Below are 20,474 nucleotides of genomic sequence, written 5' to 3'. Positions count from 1 at the left end.
GTCCAACGCTCTGCTCGAATTTGGCTTACTGTCTAATAAAAGCTGTGTCGGGGTGTGCTCGGTCAGAATGGTTACGGGTTGAGTCCGGTTATGTATGAGAAGTTCTGTACCGCCCAGAAAACTGCTAACAGGTGCCTTTCACAGGCTGAAAATCCCTGCTCTACCGGATCTAAAACTCGTGAGGCATAGGCTACGGGTCCTAAACAATTGTGTCTTTCCTGTAGGAATACGGCCGAAAGGGTTCGGTTGGTGGTCGCTGCCTCTATCACGTATGGGCAGTGTGGGTCTGGGGCCTGCAAAGCGGGGGCTGTGCTTAGGGCGCGTTTCAATGTATCTACGGCATCCGTGTGCTGTGGAAGCCATTTCCATGGGGCCTGTTTCTTAAGGAGCTCGGAAAGTGGGGCAGCTTTTGTGGCGAAACCGTCTATGTGGTTCCTGCAGTAACCGACCAGTCCTAGAAATGACCGGAGTGCTGTAACATTTTGGGGCAAGGGCAATTTTATAATCAAATCTCTCCGTTTCTGTTCTATTTCACGCTTACCATGCGTGATGACCGTACCTAAATAAGTGACTTTTTCCTGGAGAATTTGGGCCTTCTTGGGGTTAATTTTGCATCCAATTTCTTTGAGGAGTCCTAATAATTCCGACAGAAGCGAAATGTGCTCTTCCTTGGTGTCAGTCTGTAGGGCAAGTCGTCCACATACTGAACAAGGCATTCAGGTCGGGGAAATTTCGCCAATTGTCTGTGAAAAATGGAAGGAGAGTTGTGGAAGCCTTGTGGAAGGCACGTCCACGTGTACTGCTGTCCCTGGAAAGTGAATGCAAATTTGTACTGGCACGTTTTGTCCAATGGAATGGACCAAAAGCCATTGCTAATGTCCAAAACCGTGAAAAACTTTGACTGAAGTCTCTGTTTTAACATGCTCTCGGGACTTGTGTCAATGGTGGAGGTTGCTAATGGAGTTACTTTGTTTAATTCCCTATAGTCGATGGTCAGTCACCATGAACCATCTGGTTTCCTTACAGGCCAAATCGGGGCATTGTTCGTTGATGCTACGGGCCAAATCACTCCTTGGTTCAATGAACTCTGGATTACTTTGGCTATCTCTCCCTCAGCTTGCTGGGGAAAGCCGTATTGTTTCTGGGGCTTAGGATCGGGACCTGTAATGTTAACCACTCCTGGGATTTTGCCGCAGTCGTGCTTGTGCTGGGCAAACAATGCTTTATGTCGTTTCAAGACTTCTTTAACCGTTTTGTCTGTGGTAATGGTTTGTGGATTAAACCAGTACTCTTCTACTGAGCTAATCCTGTGTGCGTAGTCTCCTACTGTGAGCGTGGTGGGGGCTCGTGCTGCTCTTGCCATTTTTCACACTCATTTATTTACAGAGTCGAAAGAAAGGTTGTGTGAGCTCATAAAATCTATCCCCAAGATGTGTTCTGCTGTCTGGGGTAAATCTACCAAAACGACCGAGTGTTTCGTTTTAATGTTGCCGATCTGGACATCCACAGGGGCTGTAATGTGTCCCTGCTGGAGGTGCCCTGGAAAGCCACTAAGGGTAATGGTGTCTGTAGTGGGCCATATACCTCGCTGGTACATCGTGGAGGAGTTTAACGTGATTCGGCACCCTCCTATGTCCCAAAGGAACTCCACTGGGTGTTCCCGGACTGTGCCTGCAACTACCGGTCTTCCGGATTTATCCCAAAGGGTATCGCAGACCCAGGTTGGGGAGCCCGAACACCATCAATCGGTGCCGTTTATGGCCAAATTAACTGCTCGGGCGCTAATGCTGTGGATGGGTCTGACATTGTTTCTAGGAGGGGAATTTGTGGGCTGATTCCATTGCTGTTTCGGGGGGGCTTGACATTCTCGTGCGTAATGTCCTTTCTGTCTGCAATTATAGCATCCCTGCGCTTTAGGGTGCTGTGTGTTATTTCTGCCTTCATTTACCCATGCGAGGTCTTGGTGTGCCCTTACTGGATTCATGTTGGCATCTACTCTTTCCTGGTCTGTCTTTCTCTGTGGGGACTGTTCCCAAGCTCTGGATAAGCGCTTCAGTACCCAAACATCATTGTAAGCCTGGTCTGATGGGTCGTAGTTGGCACATGCCTTTTGTCCTGCCTCCGTGGCGTGGGAGACTAGAATACGGATCCATTTGGCCGTATTGTCGACCGATAACTGGGCGCGGGCTAAATCACCGAATACTACGGTGAAGTGGATCCAGAGGCGTCCAGCAAATGCTGTTGGATGCTCTCCCTTTTTCTATCGGCACCGGTTGAGTCCTTCTACCAGATCTCCTCTATTGTAGCCAAAGGCGTCTAAAATGGCTGTTTTCATATCTTGGAGGCTACCCCCTCCTACATTTTGTGGGTTGGGGAGGGCTGAACTAACAGACGGGTCAAGGCTCATTACTATGAGCTTTACTTCTTCCTGCTCGTCCAGAACGTACATGAGGGTCTGTTGCCTAACTCGTTCGAAAAAGTGGTGTGGGTCTGACGTGGGGTGAAAAGTCTCAATTTTTTCGCGGCCATCTCTTAACTGGGTGATGGTTAGTGGGGTGGTGTACACAAAATCGGGTTGGTCTTCTGTTGTTACTCTACGCTGCGTGGTAATGGGGCTCATTGGGTTGGGTGCTGCCTGTGCAGTCGGTGGTGCGGGTGCTTTTCTTTTCGGGGCCGGGGGGGGCTCTATTCTGATTTTCTGTCCCGTTCACGTATTGTTGGGCCGTTTCACTAAGTTCCTGCCAATCGGGGCCATCTTTCTGATCTAACTGTGGGCCAAAGGTATCTCTGAACCCATTCTGAACAGATAGCAGTGATTGCAATCTTGCAATTTGCTGCCTGCACTTGGCATGATCCACTGAACTCTGCCTCTGTTCCGTGGTGGAACTGTGGAGTGCTCGGAGGGCTGCCTTCAAATCCTCACATTGTTTCCTCAACTGTTCTACTTGGTTCTCTGTTTCCTCTCTGACCAGCACCACACGTTGCCTGTCCTGGTAGGCCTTATCATATTGAATCTGAAAGCTGCTGAGGTGGGTGAGACAAGATTGGTGTGCCCTCTTGACATCATCCATCTCCTTGTCCTTCGCCGCTAACTGCTCTCGGAGTTGCTCGTTTAATCTCTCACATTCGCTAACATTTCCCTCTCTACTCCTCTCTTTCTCCTCACGACCTCCTCTGTGCCTCGCAATTGTGCCAAGCAGGACACGATTGCCATCGGCTTACAAACCTTACTCAAATTCTTTTTGTGGCTCTCGGTCAGGCTGTCCCACCAAGTTTGTCCTATGCTGCCAGGACCTGTTTCCTCATTTGCGCAAAATTCCGACCATAGGGGCCATCCTTTCCCTTTAGGTATTTCCTAATCTCTTCCTCCCATATGGGACACTGTTCTGCTCTGTTGTTTGCTGCGACCTCGGGCTCTTGTGAATGCATAAGGTGTTCCATTGCCTTCATAACCATCCCTACGATTATCTCTGCTTCTACCGGGAATTTGGAATAAGGCGGAATAAAGAGGTGGTGCAAACATGGGTTTTCGGCTATTTTCCCGTTTACGCAACTCCCAAAAGTTTCACGCAACAAAATCTAGCGAGGTTACCTTATGTCCCTTTGTTAGTACCCATGCAAATTACACACTTCCGAATTCTGGAGGTTTGATCGATACTGGTTTCGCTTGTGGTTTCTTTTACTTTGCCAATTTGGATTCTAATTCAAATGCTTTAGTGGGTTCTCTCGGAGTGACACGGTCACTTCTGGGTCGGGTCCCGTCAGATGTCGCCAATAACTGTTGCCTTTTTTACCGACTGTAAATATGGCAGTCAGTGAGGTTGCCCTCCTTTCTTTGGATATCAATATTCTATTGCTCAGAGTCGCCAAGTATCAAATGTTACCACCACAAGGTTCAACCGGCTATCGATCAAAGAGCCAAACACCAGTTAGTTAGTTCAAGATCAAGGGTACTTTATTTACACACACAATTAGTCATGCAACATAAACACTACTAGTTAAACTACACCTATCAACTAAGACAACCTGTACTTAACTTCAGGCACCCGGCTTAGGTCAGAGGAACAGTGACCGTTGTTCGAGTCTGTGTCGATCGGGTCTGTAGAAGTAACTGCTGCTCAGCTGGGTTCATCCGTCTGGTAGCGGGAGTTGAACTTGAACTTGCTTCTGGTGGTGCTGCACTTGGAAGTGGACGTTGCCGGAGCGCCAGGTCCAAGAGAGGCCGAACACATGGTGGTCTCTCTTTTTATCCTTGGGGGTTTTCGCGCTCTTTTGGGCGGTCCTTCAGTTTGGACCCCACTAATTGGGTAACTCCTGATCACTGTGTTCAATTTGAACCAATAAAGGGGCGGGTGCCTTGATGGCTGGGCGTGTCCCAAGCAGTCATTGACCCTGTTGTTTACGCTTCCCGAGTACAGGGAGTGACACCGAAATGTCTGGGATTGTATCGGTTGCTCAAGTATCAGTCCTTTGTCTGACGGAGATGGGCCATCAACATGCTAATCGGATGGGGGTTTCGATACCGTCTGGATTCCTCGCTCACAAATATACATTCAGGCTCTGAGCCTGCCTGAATCTCGCATTGTCCATTTTTCCAGGTATGCTTTGCGACCTTCCCTGTTCCTGGTTGTAAGTGGCCATCCTAGATGGCTACAATTGTTTTGTTTTTTTCTTCTGTTTTTGAGTTCTGTTTAAGAAGGGGGAAAAAAGTTTTTCGTTTTCGGGTTTTATTTTTGGTGAATGCTGGCAATGCCTTTTGCTTTGATGTGCACTTTTGTGGGATGGAGACGTGCTTGTTTGGATTTTGGTGTTTTTCTTTCAGTTGGGTGATTGTGTGGGGATCGTTAGATGAGGGAATTTGTTTGTATGAGCAGGAGGGAGGGGAGTGAGAGAACAATAGGTGTGAGACTATTTGGCGCTGGGGGAGGGGCCACCAAGCTAGCTGGGTGAGCTAGCTCGCGGAACCGCAGTGGTGGTGGGGGGGGTGCATATGTTTAGTTTATTGTATGGGTTAGGTTTCAGAGTGGTGTTGCTAGGGGGGGGGGAGGGGGGAGTTGTTCTGCTGACGAGGGAGGGACTTCGGTTGAGGGACAGAGAGGCAGTCGGTGGCGGGGGCTGCCAGGGGGCTGGCCGGAGGAGGAACGGCACATGGGCTGGAGGCGGGCCCAAGAATGGGGATTGCTGATCGGCGGAGGGGAGGCATTGTGCCCCCCAACTAGGCTGATCACTTGGAATGTTCGAGGGTTAAATGGGCCGGTTAAGAGGGCATGTGAGTTCGCGCACCTGAGGGGACTGAAGGCGGACGTGGTAATGTTGCAGGAGACGCACCTTAGAGTAGCGGACCAGATTAGATTGAGGAACGGTTGGGTCAGTCAGGTCTTCCACTCGGGGCTGGACACAAAGACTAGAGGGATTGCGATCTTTATTATTAAGCGGGTGATATTTGAGGTGGGTAGAATAGTTTGGGATGTGGGAGGTTGATATATTATGGTTAGTGGTAAGCTGGAGGGGATGAAGGTAGTGCTGGTTAATGTATATGTGCCAAATTGGGATGACGTGGTATTCATAAATGAGGATGTTGGGGAAGATTCCGGACCTGGATTCGCACAAGCTGGTCATGGAAGGGGACTTCAATACAGTTATTGATCCCGGCCTGGATCGGTCATGCTCGCAAACGGGCAGTGTGCCAGCGATGGCAAAGGAACTGAAAGGGTTCATGGAGCAGATGGGGCGTGGGGGGGGGGGGTGGATCCATGGAGAGTTAGGCAGCCGAGGGTGAAGGAGTTCTCCTTCTACTCCCACGTGCATAAGATATACTCTCGGATCAATTTCTTCATTTTGGGTAGGGCCTTGCTGGCAGGGGTGGTGGACACGGGCTACTCGGCGATTACAATCGGAGACCATGCTCCACACTGGGTTGACCTGCAGGTTAGTAAAGACAGTAATCAGCACCCGCATTGGAGGTTAGATGTAGGGCTGTTGGCGGACGAAGCGGTGTGCAAGAGGCTGAGGAAATGCATACAAAATTACCTGCAGGTAAATGATACGGGGGAAGTCTCAGTAGCGGTGGTCTGGGAAGCGCTGAAGGCAGTGGTGAGAGGGGAGCTGATCTCGATCCGGGTTCACAGGGACAGGACGGACCGACTGGTGAAAGAGATTGTCCAAGTCGACAGGAGGTACGGGGAGACTCCAGAGATAGGGCTTTTAAGGGAATGGTGGAGGCTACAGGCGGAGTTCGGCTTGTTAACCACAGGGAGGGCAGTGGAACAGCTCAGAAAGGCGAGGGGGGTGATATATGAGCATGGTGCGAAGGCCAGCAGGATGCTTGCACAGCAGCTTAGAAAGAGGGAGGCAGCTATAGAAATTGGGAAAGCTATTGACGGAGATGGGAACTTGGTTGGGGATTCGGCAGGGGTGAGTAAAGTGTTTTTGGATTTCTACAGCAGGCTGTACAGGTCGGAACCCCCTACGGAATCAAGTAAGAAGGGACAAGAACCCGGAGCTACAGGCCGATATCCCTGTTGAATGTGGACGCCAAACTGTTTGCCAAAATTCTGTCCTCCAGGATTGAGGATTGTGTACCGGACGTTAGTGTGGAGGATCAGACGGGGTTCGTTAAGGGCAGGCAGCTGGTGGCCAATGTAAGAAGGCTGGTAAATGTGATCACGCTGTAGGGAGGTGGAGGTAGTGGTCGCAATGGATGTGGAAAAAGCTTTTGACCGGGTTGAATGGGATTATTTATGGGAGGTTCTGGGGCGGTTCGGATTTGGGAGGGGCTTTATTGACTGGGTCAGATTGCTGTACCAGGCTCCGGGGGCAAGTGTACGGACGAACAGGACGACTTCGGACTATTTTAGACTGCACCGGGGGACGAGACAGGGATGCCCCCTCTCCCCACTGCTGTTTGCGCTGGCTATAGAGCCGCTGGCAATTGCTCTGAGAGCTTCAAGGGATGGAAGGGGCTGGTCCGGGGTGGGGTGGAGCACAGAATCTCGCTTTATGTGGATGACCTGCTCCTGTATGTTTCAGGTCCAATTGAGGGGATGGAAGAAATCATGGGAATTTTAGGGGAATTTGGCCAGTTCTCGGGCATAAGCTTAATATGGGGAAGAGCAAGATATTTGCAGTCCAGGCGAGGGGACAGGGGAGGCGACTGGGGGAGCTGCCGTTTAGATTGGTAAGGGACAGTTTCAGGTATCTGGGTATCCAAGTAGCGCGGGATTGGGACCGGCTACATGAATTGAACTTGGCCCGGTTGGTGGATCAGATGAAAGTTGATTTCTGGAGATGGAATGAGCTCCCGTTGTCTCTAGCTGGGAGAGTCCAAACGGTGAAAATGACGGTCCTCCCGAGATTCCTGTTTGTATTTTAATGTCTCCCCATCTTCATTCCGCGGTCCTTTTTGAAGCGGGTCAACAAAGTTATTGCGGGCTTCGTATGGGGGGGCAAGTCCCCGCGAGTGAGAAGGGTAATGCTTGAGCGGAGTCGCGGAGAGGGAGGGCTGGCACTGCCGAACTTTAGCAATTATTACTGGGAGGCTAACAAGGCCATGATCAGGAAGTGGGTGTTTGGGGGGGGGGGGTCGGCATGGGTGTGTATGGAGGCAGCTTCTTGCAGGGGCACAAGTTTGGGGGTACTGGTAACTGCGCCTCTGCCGTTCCCGCCGGTGTGGTACTCCACCAGCCCCGTGGTGGTGGCAGCCCTGAGAGCCTGGGGGCAATGGAGGAGATATGTGGGAGCAGTGGGAGCATCCGTCTGGTCTCCAATCTGCGATAATCGCCGGTTTGCCCCGGGGAGTATGGATGGGGCATTCCGAATATGGCGGAGAGCGGGGATTGAGAGGTTGGGGGACTTGTTTATAGAGGGGAGCTTTCCGAGTATGAGGGCGCTGGAGGAGAAATTTGCATTGGTGGGGGGGAACGAATTTCGATATCTGCAGGTGCGGGACTTTCTGCGTAGACAGGTCTCAACCTTCCCACTCCTGCCGCTAAGGGGGATTCAGGACAGGGTAGTTTCCAGAGGATGGGTAGGAGAGGGGAACGTCTCTGACATTTACAAGGAACTTATGGGATCAGAGGAGACGCAGATCAAGGAGCTGAAGCGCAAATGGGACGAGGAGTCGGGTGGAGGTGGGATAGAGGAGGGCCTTTGGGCGAATGCGTTGAGAAGAGTCAACGCGACCGCAACATGTGCCAGGCTCAGCCTGATTCAATTCAAGGTCGTTCATCGGGCTCACATGGCAATGGCCCGGATGAGCAGCTTCTTTGGAGTGGAAGACAGGTGTGCAAAATGTGCGGCAGGACAAGCGAACCATGTCCACATGTTCTGGGCATGTCCAAAGCTTAGGGGATTTTGGCAGGGGCATGCAGATGTCATGTCGAAGGTATTAAAATCAAGGGTGGCATTGAGTCCAGAGGTGGCGATTTTCAGGGTGTCGCAAGATCCGGGAATCCAGGAGGAGAAAGAGGCAGACGTTCTGGCCTTTGCTTCCCTGGTAGCCCGGAGACGGATAATATTAACTTGGAAGGACTCAAGGGCCCCAAAATCGGAGACCTGGCAATCGGACATGGCTAGCTTTCTCTGCTTGGAGAAAATCAAGTTCACCCTGAGAGGGTCACTGTTGGGGTTCGCCCGGAGTTGGCAAACATTCACCGACTTCTTCGCGGAAAAGTAATCGTCAGCAGAGGAGAGGGGGTTAGGTTAGCGTAGATTAGGGGGTTAATTAATGGTGGGACCTGTTAGGGAGGGAGGTGGTATTTGCACTATATTTATAGTCTCATGTACATTGTTTATATTGTTGCTGTTACAATGCCAAAAAAATACCTCAATAAAATGTTCATTAAAAAAAATGAATCATTAGCTTTAGCTACAAGTGTCTGTGTATTTATACTGTGTATTTATTTATGTATGGAACGATCTGTCTGGACTGTACGCAGAACCAGAGTATACAGTTCGATTCCCTGCTTGGGTCACTGTCTGTGTGGGTCTGCATGTTCTCCCCGTGTCTGCGTGGGTTTCCTCCGGGTGCTCCGGTTTCCTCCCACAAGTCCCAAAAAGACGTACTTGTGAGGTGAATTGAACATTCTGAATTCTCCCTCTATTTCCACGAGCAAGTGCCGGAATATGGCGACCAGGGGATTTTCACAGTAACTTCATTGCAGTGTTAATGTAAGCCTACTTGTGACACAAATAAAGATTGTTATTATACAATACTTTTCACTACACCTCGGTACATGTGACAATAAATCAAATCCAATCCAAATCTGTTGATTCAAAGATGTGCAGGTTAGATGGATTGGCCATGCTAAATTGCCCTTAGTGTCCAAAAAAAAGATTAGGTGGGGTTACTGGGTTACGGGGATAGGGTGGAGGCATGGGTTTAAGTAGGGTACTCTTTCCAGGAGCTGATGCTGGCTGAATGGCCTCCTTCTGTACTGTAAATTCTATGATTCTATAATTGCCCATAAAACTGAGAACAGTAAGTAGTTTAAATATTGCATAAGCCTGCTGTAGCTAATTTCACAAACTAACTGAAGCCCTATTTTATTCTCATTAATTGATTTGTGATTTTGTCATTAAAATTGAGACAATCTGATCCTGTGCCTCTGCCACATCCCTCCCTTCCAAAAGCACACTCAATTAAACATCCTTTAATCCCCCCCCCTCCCCCCACCACCTCCCAGCCCCACCGCTGAGCTCTCAACTTTTTCTTGTTTCTTTCCCATCTCCCCTCATGTCCTCCCTGCGCTCACCTTGTACATGAGACCCATCTCCTGTGCACTCCGTCCTATTCACAATAAGATCCTGATCACCAAACTTCCCTCCTGTGGCAACAGTTCTCTCTCTTTGTTATATTTTAAATAATGACTTATCTAAAATATATATATTGTTCTTGAATCCACCAGGATGATAAAATGACCAATAGTCTTCTTGCTGAAAGATGAACCATTTAATGAGTAATAAAATAATACACTGTGAGCCCTTTTACTCAATACTAAACTAACAATAAAGAAATAAAATACAATACAGATAACTATATAACGATACGCTTTTATAACAAACTAGTTCTAACTTCTCTCACTCTAGCTATTCTATGTCTTGCTTGTTCACTGTTCTGAATCATCTGCATCATCTGACTTAGAAAAGGCAGGAATCCAGTTCTTATAGTATCTGACTGTGAGACATCTAGTGTTGAAATGACTGTACTACATTTACATACATTGATCATGTATATTGATATCTGAATATCACTGCACTCTTCAGGTGTTGTCCATCACAATTTACTGTCATCACCCCTCTCAAAAGTATAACCCTTGACCTTATCTCCTTGCAAACCACCGTCCCAGTTGCAAGGTTCCATTCTTCTCCTCAGTAGTTGAATGTGCTTTCTCTTTCCAAACCTGTTCCCATCTTTCCCACAATTCCTTGTTTGAACCCCTCCAATCAGGTTTCCTCCCATGTCACATTAGCGAGATGGCGCTTATCAAAGCCCAAACTCTGTAACTCTGTGCCTGAGGTACCTATTCCATCCCTCTCCCTGGCTACAGTCTGAGATGAAACCAGTTTGTTTGCAAAATGTGATCCCAATATGACCTTTTAACCTCAAGTTTGGCCATCACTAAACTTATTTCCACCTCCATAACATTGTCCAACTTCACTCCTGTCTCAGTTCATCTGCTGCTCAAGCTCTCATCCACATCTTCATTAGAGTCAACAATCCAACACACCCCAGACTGGTTCCCCCACATCTTCTACCTTCTGTACATCTGGGGGTTGTTCAAACCTCTGCTACTTGTTTCTTAACTAACAGCAAGTCCTGTTCCCACTATCATCTCCTTGCTCACTGACCTACATTGGTTCCTGGTCAAGCAACGCCTTACTTCTAAAATTCTCACCCTTGTTTTCAAATCTCTCTACGGCCTTGTCCCTAACCCATCCCCCAGTTGCACAATCCTCTTTGATATCTGCGCTTCTCTAATCCTGACCTCTTGTGCATTTCCAATTATAGTAGCTCCACTTGCTGGTCGTACCTTTTGTTGCCTCAGCTACAAATTCTGGAATTCTCTCCCTACATCTCTCTGCCTGTCCGCCTCATCTTCCTCCTTTAATTCATTTCTTCAAACCTACCTCTTTGATCAAGCTTTTCATTATCTAACCTAATATTCCTTTATATAGCTTGGTGTCAAACTATGTTGCAAAATGTTTCTGTGAAGGCACCTGGGGTGTTTCATTATGTTAAAGGCGCTATAGAAATAGAAAACGTTAGTCAGTAGATCAGAGGACAGAACTGCAGTAAAAAGGTATGGTTTAAGACCAGAATTTAGTGTAGTCACACCGAGATTTAAGCGTGCTAGTTGTGTCTCTCTCTGGGAAGATTTGGTGTAATTCTGCTAGTGAAGAGAATCACTGACAGTTTCATGTACTTCATTTTATCTGCAGATTCCGATGTCTCCGACTTTCTGACGAATGCCAATGATCCTGGAAGCCTGCTCGACACAGGGGATGGAGAGGAGGAATCTGACTCCTTCCCGGAACTCTTACTTCCTTTCACTTGTCAACAGTGTGGCATGGTTCTGGATAATTGTGCGCAGGAGGACAGTTTGGTCAGCCAGATGTGTCCAAGGTGTGTCTTTGATAGCTTGACCGAGGAATTCGGGGAGGAGGGTGAAGAAGAGGACCTGGGAGGAGGGCAGACCAGCCCAGGAAAAGCCAACAAGGTTTTCCCTTGCAAGCTGTGCCCTTTTGTCTCCCAGTATCCCAATCACCTGGTGAGGCACATGAAAACACATAGTGGGGAAAAGCCGTACAAATGCTTGCACTGCGACTACGCTTCAGCACATCTCGACAATCTCAAGAGACATGTCCGCATTCACACTGGTGAGAAGCCATTCAAATGTGATCGGTGCAACTATGCCTGTGGCAACATGGCTAACTTGAAGCGACATGGACGCATCCACTCTGGCGACAAGCCATTTAAGTGCAATGTCTGCAATTATAGCTGCAATCAGAGTATGAATCTCAAACGCCACATGCTGAGGCACACAGGTGAGAAACCATTCAAATGTCCAAAGTGTGAGTACACCACAGGACACTGGGACAACTATAAAAGGCACCAGAAGACACATGGATGGATGGATGAATCCCAGAAGGATTGCCAGGAGCAGAGACAAGAGTCAGACATGACCAAGCAGAACGTTATAACCATGCATTGATGACTCTTTGTCAGGAAGTCTCATCAATAACTGGAACTATTATGCATGCACACGTTTGTTCATTCTGTGTGAAACACTGGCAGAACTCCTAGATCTGGTGACACATTTTATCTGATTTTTATTGTGAATGATTCATATGTTACCGCATGTTTCTAAGATACTTGAGTTATAGTCAGGCCTGTCCTACATTGTGTGCTTGTTTCTTGTCGATATGACAAAGCATGAGATCTTGCAACCAACCTATTGCATGTGTCACAATGTTCTGCCTGGGTGCCACAAGTTTGCATAACAACGCCTGGAGGCAGAGGCCATATCAGTTTGTGAGTGAACGAGAGACATAGAAAATTATGATGCACCATAAATCACTTACGTTACTCAAGAGGTAAGATGGAACTTTTGAAATGTACCTGCCTACATAAAGTACAGGTTATACTTTTGACAATCCAGATCAAGTATTGTTCCCCTTAAGGTTTGAAATGAGTAATGTGATTGAGGCAAAGGGTGAAATAAATGATTAATTCACTGGACTGACACATTTATTTTCATAAGTGGAATTTCCTTTTACGGAATGACCATTTTTCACTGTTAACTATTTCCAATTCTACCGACTAACAATATATTATATGTGTTTGGGGGGGGGGGGGGGGGGGTCTCTCCTCCTCGTATCATCATTGTTTGCTGAACATTGTGTTGCAAAATTGCCAGATTTGATGTTTGCAGTCACATCTTGATAAAGCCACTCTGTCTGCTGCTACCTTTAAATCCACAAAATTTACTGCACGATTTTGGAAGACAGCAATTTCTCATTTACAAACATGAGACCCCTGCTGCAATCCTGTTTATGGTGTTTGTAAAACTGCTGTTCATGTAAGACCAGAGGAGATTATGGAATCAGAGGAGAATATTGCCCCAGTTGTGAATTTTCTGGTAAGATAAAGAACAAGCTCTTGAATCCATTTATTTTTGTTATTTTCTTTTGGTGTGCGACCTTTCCATGAACAGTTGCCAACACTGATTTATCATTTCGAAATCAGAAGTTTTAATATTTCACTGGAAACAAAATAAGAAAAGGAGCCAAACCGGTCATTCAGCATTTACAGAGGGAAACAAATGAATGCTTTGGGTGAGTATGCCGATCAGAACTGCCTGATGAAGATCAGACATCTCTTGTCCGATGAAGGGTATAAGATTCAGCACGACCATTTCATTCGAGTAGCAGTGCCGAGACTCTTATGCCTAAGTCATACTTAGTATAGTTCTCCTACGAGCAAATTAAAAGCTCCTGATCTTGTGAACCTGATTTGAGGAGGATGATAAAGTTCTTCCTTACATTACTGGCTAACACTTTTCACACTGTTCAGTTGAATGTGTTATTTATTCTGCGGCCACTCACAAGACACATAATTCTCTCATTTAAAATGTTTTATTACCCACTGTAAGGGTGCACATTACATACTGAAATTCAATCTTCCAGATAAAACATATAAGTTTGACTGTGGAATGGGTTATCAGCAAAGAAACATACATAGTCTTCAGTGAGAAAGTTGTTGCTGACCATGCTTTCTTTGCACAAGTAGAAATGCCTGCGACAGAACTATATAGAAAAGCTTGATGACCAAATATTATTACACAGTTGTATACTGAGATAAAATAATTTAATCCACTGGTATAGAACTTACAACAACAACTTGTATTTATATGACAACTTTAACATCATAAAACATCCCAATGCACTTAGACCTGGAACTCACTGCACGGAAACAGACCACTTGGCTCATGTGCTTAGTGCCAAGATCTTCAATGTTGGAAAGTTCAAGCTGTTCACCTCTTGTTCCCTTCTCTCCCATTGTCTTATGGCCTCTATGGAAGCAGGTGATTCTACTCACCATTCAAGCAGCTTTTCTTTCTGTAATCCACATTAGTGAATTTCAGTGGGATATTCACTTATGTGGGTGTAACAGTCAAACCTGGTCCTGTCCTCACTCAACATCAAACACACACATCCAGTTTGGTCCACTGGGTTGTGGTCAAAAGCAGCAAACTTGGCTGATTGTTCCTTTCACTGGGGTCATGCGAAGAAGCCTCTGCTGCTGTCCCAGTTGGTATCAGTTAATCCAACAGAGACCAGCAAGCACGCCTGGGCTCTTCAATATCACATCAGAGAGAACATTTCCCAACAGGAATATTGAGGTGCCAGCCTCTTTGCAACAATCAAGTAAATAATCACAGCAGTTTTCACTGCTCGGAATAACATGTGCTATGTTGTTAGATCATAATGAAATCACAAAAACAAAGTGCCAGTGTTGTAGATCAGATAGAATGTTGCTTGAGAACAGTTCAATCACTGATACTATGGACATTCCTAAATTACCCATGCTTTGCTTAGTTTATAGATCCATATTGCTCTGTATAAACGAAATACACCATTGCTACCGCAATGACCAGTCATCTTCACATGTTAACCTGATGAGTAAATTTCACAGCATGCTGGACCCTATCAACATCCCGGGGATTACCATTAACTTTTTGAACTGGACCACTGATTTAAATACTGTGGCTACACGAAGGTCAGGGGCTGGTAATTCTGTGGTAACTCATCTCCTGACTCCCCAAAGCCTGTCCACCATCTACAAGGCACAAATCAGGAGTTTGATAGAATGCTCTCCACTTGCTTGGATGCATGCAGATTCAACAACACTCAAGAAGCTCAACACCATTTGCAGCCCGTTTGATTGGCACCCCATCCAGCATCTTCAACATCCATTCACTCCACCATCAATGCACAGTAGCAGCAAAGTACCATCTACAAGGTACACAGCAGCAATTCACTAAGGATCCTTCTACACCACCTTCCAAACCCACAACTTCTACCACCAAGAAGGACAGGGGCAGCAGATGTATGGGAATGCCACCATCCCCCCATGCAAGTTTCCCTCCAAGTCACTCCCCATCCTGACTTGGAAGTATAATGCAGTTCCTTTACTGTCATTGGATCAAAATGCTGGAACTCCCCCCCCTAATGGCACATGGACTGCAGTACAAAGAACAAAGAACAAAGAAATGTACAGCACAGGAACAGGCCCTTCGGCCCTCCAAGCCCGTGCCGACCATGCTGCCCGACTAAACTACAATCTTCTACACTTCCTGGGTCCGTATCCCTCTATTCCCATCCTATTCATATATTTTTCAAGATGCCCCTTAAATGTCACTACCATCCCTGCTTCCACCACCTCCTCCGGTAGCGAGTTCCAGGCACCCACTACCCTCTGCGTAAAAAACTTGCCTCGTACATCTACTCTAAACCTTGCCCCTCTCACCTTAAACCTATGCCCCCTAGTAATTGACCCCTCTACCCTGGGGAAAAGCCTCTGACTATCCACTCTGTCTATGCCCCTCATAATTTTGTATACCTCTATCAGGTCTCCCCTCAACCTCCTTCGTTCCAGTGAGAACAAACCGAGTTTATTCAACCGCTCCTCATAGCTAATGCCCTCCATACCAGGCAACATTCTGGTAAATCTCTTCTGCACCCTCTCCAAAGACTCCACATCCTTCTGGTAGTGTGGCGACCAGAATTGAACACTATACTCCAAGTGTGGCCTAACTAAGGTTCTATACAGCTGCAACATGACTTGCCAATTCTTATACTCAATGCCCCAGCCAATGAAGGCAAGCATGCCGTATGCCTTCTTGACTACCTTCTCCACCTGTGTTGCCCCTTTCAATGACCTGTGGACCTGTACTCCTAGATCTCTTTGACTTTCAATACTCTTGAGGGTTCTACCATTCACTGTATATTCCCTACCTGCATTAGACCTTCCAAAATGCATTACCTCACATTTGTCCGGATTAAACTCCATCTGCCATCTCTCCGCCCAAGTCTCCAAACAATCTAAATCCTGCTGTATCCTCCGACAGTCCTCATCGCTATCCGCAATTCCACCAACCTTTGTGTCGTCTGCAAACTTACTAATCAGACCAGTTACATTTTCCTCCAAATCATTTATATATACTACAAAGAGCAAAGATCACAGCACTGATCCCTGTGGAACACCACTGGTCACAGCCTTCCAATGAGAAAAGCATCCTTCCATTGCTACTCTCTGCCTTCTATGGCCTAGCCAGTTCTGTATCCACCTTGCCAGCTCACCCCTGATCCCGTGTGACTTCACCTTTTGTACTAGTCTACCATGAGGGACCTTGTCAAAGGCCTTACTGAAGTCCATATAGACAACATCCACTGCCCTACCTGCATCAATCATCTTAGTGACCTCCTCGAAAAACTCTATGAAGTTAGTGAGACACGACCTCCCCTTCACAAAGCCGTGCTGCCTCTCACTAATACGTCCATTTGCTTCCAAATGGGAGTAGATCCTGTCTCGAAGAATTCTCTCCAGTAATTTCCCTACCACTGAAGTAAGGCTCACCGGCCTGTAGTTCCCTTGCTACCCTTCTTAAACAGAGGAACAACATTGGCTATTCTCCAGTCCTCCGGGACATCCCCTGAAGACAGCGAGGATCCAAAGATTTCTGTCAAGGCCCCAGCAATTTCCTCTCCAGCCTCCTTCAGTATTCTGGGGTAGATCCCATCAGGCCCTGGGGACTTATCTACCTTAATATTTTTTAAGACACCCAACACCTCGTCTTTTTGGATCACAATGTGACCCAGGCTATCTACACCCCCTTCTCCAGACTCAACATCTACCAATTCCTTCTCTTTGGTGAATACGGATGCAAAGTATTCATTTAGTACCTTGCCCATTTCCTCTGGCTCCACACATAGATTCCCTTGCCTATCCTTCAGTGGGCCAACCCTTTCCCTGGCTACCCTCTTGCTTTTTATGTACGTGTAAAAAGCCTTGGGATTTTCCTTAACCCTATTTGCCAATGACTTTTCGTGACCCCTTCTAGCCCTCCTGACTCCTTGCTTAAGTTCCTTCCTACTTTCCTTATATTCCACGCAGGCTTCGTCTGTTCCCAGCCTTTAAGCCCTGACAAATGCCTCCTTTTTCTTTTTGACGAGGCCTACAATATCACTCGTCATCCAAGGTTCCCGAAAATTGCCGTATTTATCCTTCTTCCTCACAGGAACATGCCAGTCCTGTATTCCTTTCAACTGCCACTTGAAAGCCTCCCACATGTCAGATGTTGATTTGCCCTCAAACATTCGCCCCCAATCTATGTTCTTCAGTTCCCGCCTAATATTGTTATAATTAGCCTTCCCCCAATTTAGCACATTCATCCTAGGACCACTCTTATCCTTGTCCACCAGTGCTTTAAAACTTACTGAATTGTGGTCACTGTTCCCGAAATGCTCCCCTACTGAAACTTCTACCACCTGGCCGGGCTCATTCCCCAATACCAGGTCCAGTACCGCCCCTTCCCTAGTTGGACTGGCTACATATTGTTTTAAGAAGCCCTCCTGGATGCTCCTTACAAACTCCGCCCCGTCTAAGCCCCTGGCACTAAGTGAGTCCCAGTCAATATTGGGGAAGTTGAAGTCTCCCATCACCACAACCCTGTTGTTTTTACTCTTTTCCAAAATCTGTCTACCTATCTGCTCCTCTATCTCCCGCTGGCTGTTGGGAGGCCTGTAGTATACCCCCAACATTGTGACTGCACCCTTATTATTCCTGATCTCTACCCATATAGCCTCACTGCCCTCTGAGGTGTCCTCTCGCAGTACAGCTGTGATATTCTCCCGAACCAGTAGCGCAACTCCGCCTCCCCTTTTACATCCCCCTCTATCCCGCCTGAAACATCTAAATCCTGGAACGTTTAGCTGCCAATCCTGCCCTTCCCTCAACCAGGTCTCTGTAATGGCAACAACATCATAGTTCCAAGTACTAATCCAAGCTCTAAGTTCATCTGCCTTACCCGTAATACTTCTTGCATTAAAACATATGCACTTCAGTCCACCAGACCCGCTGTGTTCAGCAACTTCTCCCTGTCTGCTCTGCCTCAGAGCCACACTGTCCCTATTCCCTAGTTCTCCCTCAATGCTCTCACCTTCTGACCTATTGCTCCCGTGCCCACCCCCCTGCCATACTAGTTTAAACCCTCCCGTGTGACACTAGCAAACCTCGCGGCCAGGATATTTATGCCTCTCCGGTTTAGATGCAACCCGTCCTTCTTATACAGGTCACACCTGCCCCGGAAGAGCTCCCAGTGGTCCAGGTAATGGAAACCCTCCCTCCTACACCAGCTGTTTAGCCACGTGTTTAGCTGCTCTATCTTCCTATTTCTAGCCTCACTGGCACGTGGCACAGGGAGTAATCCCGAGATTACAACCCTCGAGGTCCTGTCTTTTAACTTTCTGCCTAGCTCCCTGAACTCCTGCTGCAGGACCTCATGCCCCTTCCTGCCTATGTCGTTAGTACCAATATGTACAATGACCTCTGCCTGTTTGCCCTCCCCCTTCAGGATGCCCTCTACCCGTTTGGAGACATCCTGGACCCTGGCACCAGGGAGGCAACATACCATCCTGGAGTCTCTTTCACGTCCACAGAAGCGCCTATCTGTGCCCCTGACTATAGAGTCCCCTATTACTATTACTCTTCTGCGCTTTGACCCTCCCTTCTGAACATCAGAGCCAGCCGTGGTGCCACTGCTCTGGCTGCTGCTGTTTTCCCCTGATAGGCTATCCCCCCCGACAGTATCCAAAGGGGTATATCTGTTCGAGAGGGGGACAAAGAAAGTAGTTGAAGAAGGCGGCTCCCCACTACCTTCTCAAGGGCATTTAGGGATGGACAATAAAAAATGCTGTCCTCACCAGAGACACTCACATCCTGTGAAGGAATAAAAAGAAACGCTTGACTGCCATTGTCAGTAATTCTAGATTACCATTATAAAGAATTACTCAGATAGGTTTGCTGAGTTGCATTATAAAGAATTACTCAGATAGGTTTGCTGAGTTGCACTTGCACATTATAAAGAATTACTCAGATAGGTTTGCTGAGTTGCACTTGCACATTATAAAGAATTACTCGATAGGTTTGCTGTGTTGAAACAGAGAACAAAAGAGTATGGACACTACGTTCCAAATTAACATGAGAACTAGGGGTGGAATTTTTTGATTTTTAAAAAATTGTTTTCTCCGATATGAAAAACGGAAGGCAGCCCACCAGCTGCATTGCTGGGTTTTCCCACCATATTTTGAAACATTCTGATCTCTGCTCTCTCTGGCTTGGTAAACAATTTTGAAAGTTCTGTTGGCTGTATGTTCCAGAGTAATTTGATTAATTCATGTCTGCTATAGTCATTGTTTTTTTCAGACCAGGTAATTAGGGTTAGGGTTAGGGTTAGGGTGAGTCTCACATCAGAAAAATGAGAAGAGTTTGAGGATAACATGAAAGACAACAGGATTTGGGATTTTCATACTCCTGGGCGAGGGCGAGCTGGGGGAGGGGAGACTCTGTTACCTTTTCATTCGACTTGGATGGAATTCAAGTTGTACATTTGGCCTGGCTAGCAGCCCTCTATTGTTTTAATAGGATTACAGTGTATTGTTTTGTTTTAAATCCAACCAGAAAAATAATTAGATACTATATATTTTTTTTAAGTAATTCAAGATTACACAAAGTAAAGCTAGCTCTCTTCTGAGTAGAATTCTTTATTTATTTAATATTGATAATATTCACAAATGTGAATGCAGGAATCATTCCCAGTGGCCCCTAAAGCGCAAACACTGTAAGCATCATTGTAACTTTCACTTTAATGGAGGTCCTTGCATGAATAACCTCTTGTCTGTCTTAAATTTGTTTTACCCAATTCTCACCCGCGTCCCCTTTTCTGAATCTCACAATTAGTATTCCAGGTGTATTTTTTCTATATCATTTACCACTTTATTTACCTTTATTAGTGACCACCCTTCAAAGTGGTAAAGCCCCAGTTTACAATCTTTCCCCATAAATTGACCGACTGAAGTTGGGTACAGTCTTGTAGCTTTTCTTGCATTACCGACCAAGCTTCAATGTTGCCCTTGTAGCTTAGTGACCAAAATTCAACGCTAAGGAAGGTATACTCTGACCAGTGAATTGTAAGCATTATGTCTCCTGGCTTACACACCCCTACTTTATCTAAATAGTTTGCTTTGTTGCTTGTTGCTCCCCAGTGATATTTTGCAGCTTAAAATTAGACATTTTGGAGTAGAATTTTAGGATGTTGCTGCTGCAACTGACAACTCAACTTTATATGAAGCTTTTTAGGATGTTACGGAGTCATAAGACACTATTCAAATGCAGGTCTTATAATTACTATTAA

The 20,474-nt window shown here is 46.6% G+C and overlaps 1 protein-coding gene across 1 annotated transcript in view; it reads left to right on the top strand.

Annotated features, from left to right (window-relative positions):
* LOC140411488 (uncharacterized) overlaps positions 1-12,739 on the top strand; it is a 193,586-nt gene extending 180,847 nt beyond the window's left edge. The window contains exon 8 of the mRNA XM_072500580.1: positions 11,440-12,739. Coding sequence (XP_072356681.1) covers positions 11,440-12,212 — 773 coding nt within the window. The 3' untranslated portion in view covers positions 12,213-12,739. The remainder of the gene's footprint in view (positions 1-11,439) is intronic.
* The last annotated feature ends 7,735 nt before the right edge of the window (positions 12,740-20,474 follow it).

This window comes from Scyliorhinus torazame, chromosome 4 (genome assembly GCF_047496885.1).
Source record: "Scyliorhinus torazame isolate Kashiwa2021f chromosome 4, sScyTor2.1, whole genome shotgun sequence".
Taxonomy (NCBI): Eukaryota; Metazoa; Chordata; class Chondrichthyes; order Carcharhiniformes; family Scyliorhinidae; genus Scyliorhinus; species Scyliorhinus torazame.
The sequence above is the reverse complement of the archived record's forward strand: the minus strand, read 5'-3'. Positions and strand labels throughout refer to the sequence as shown.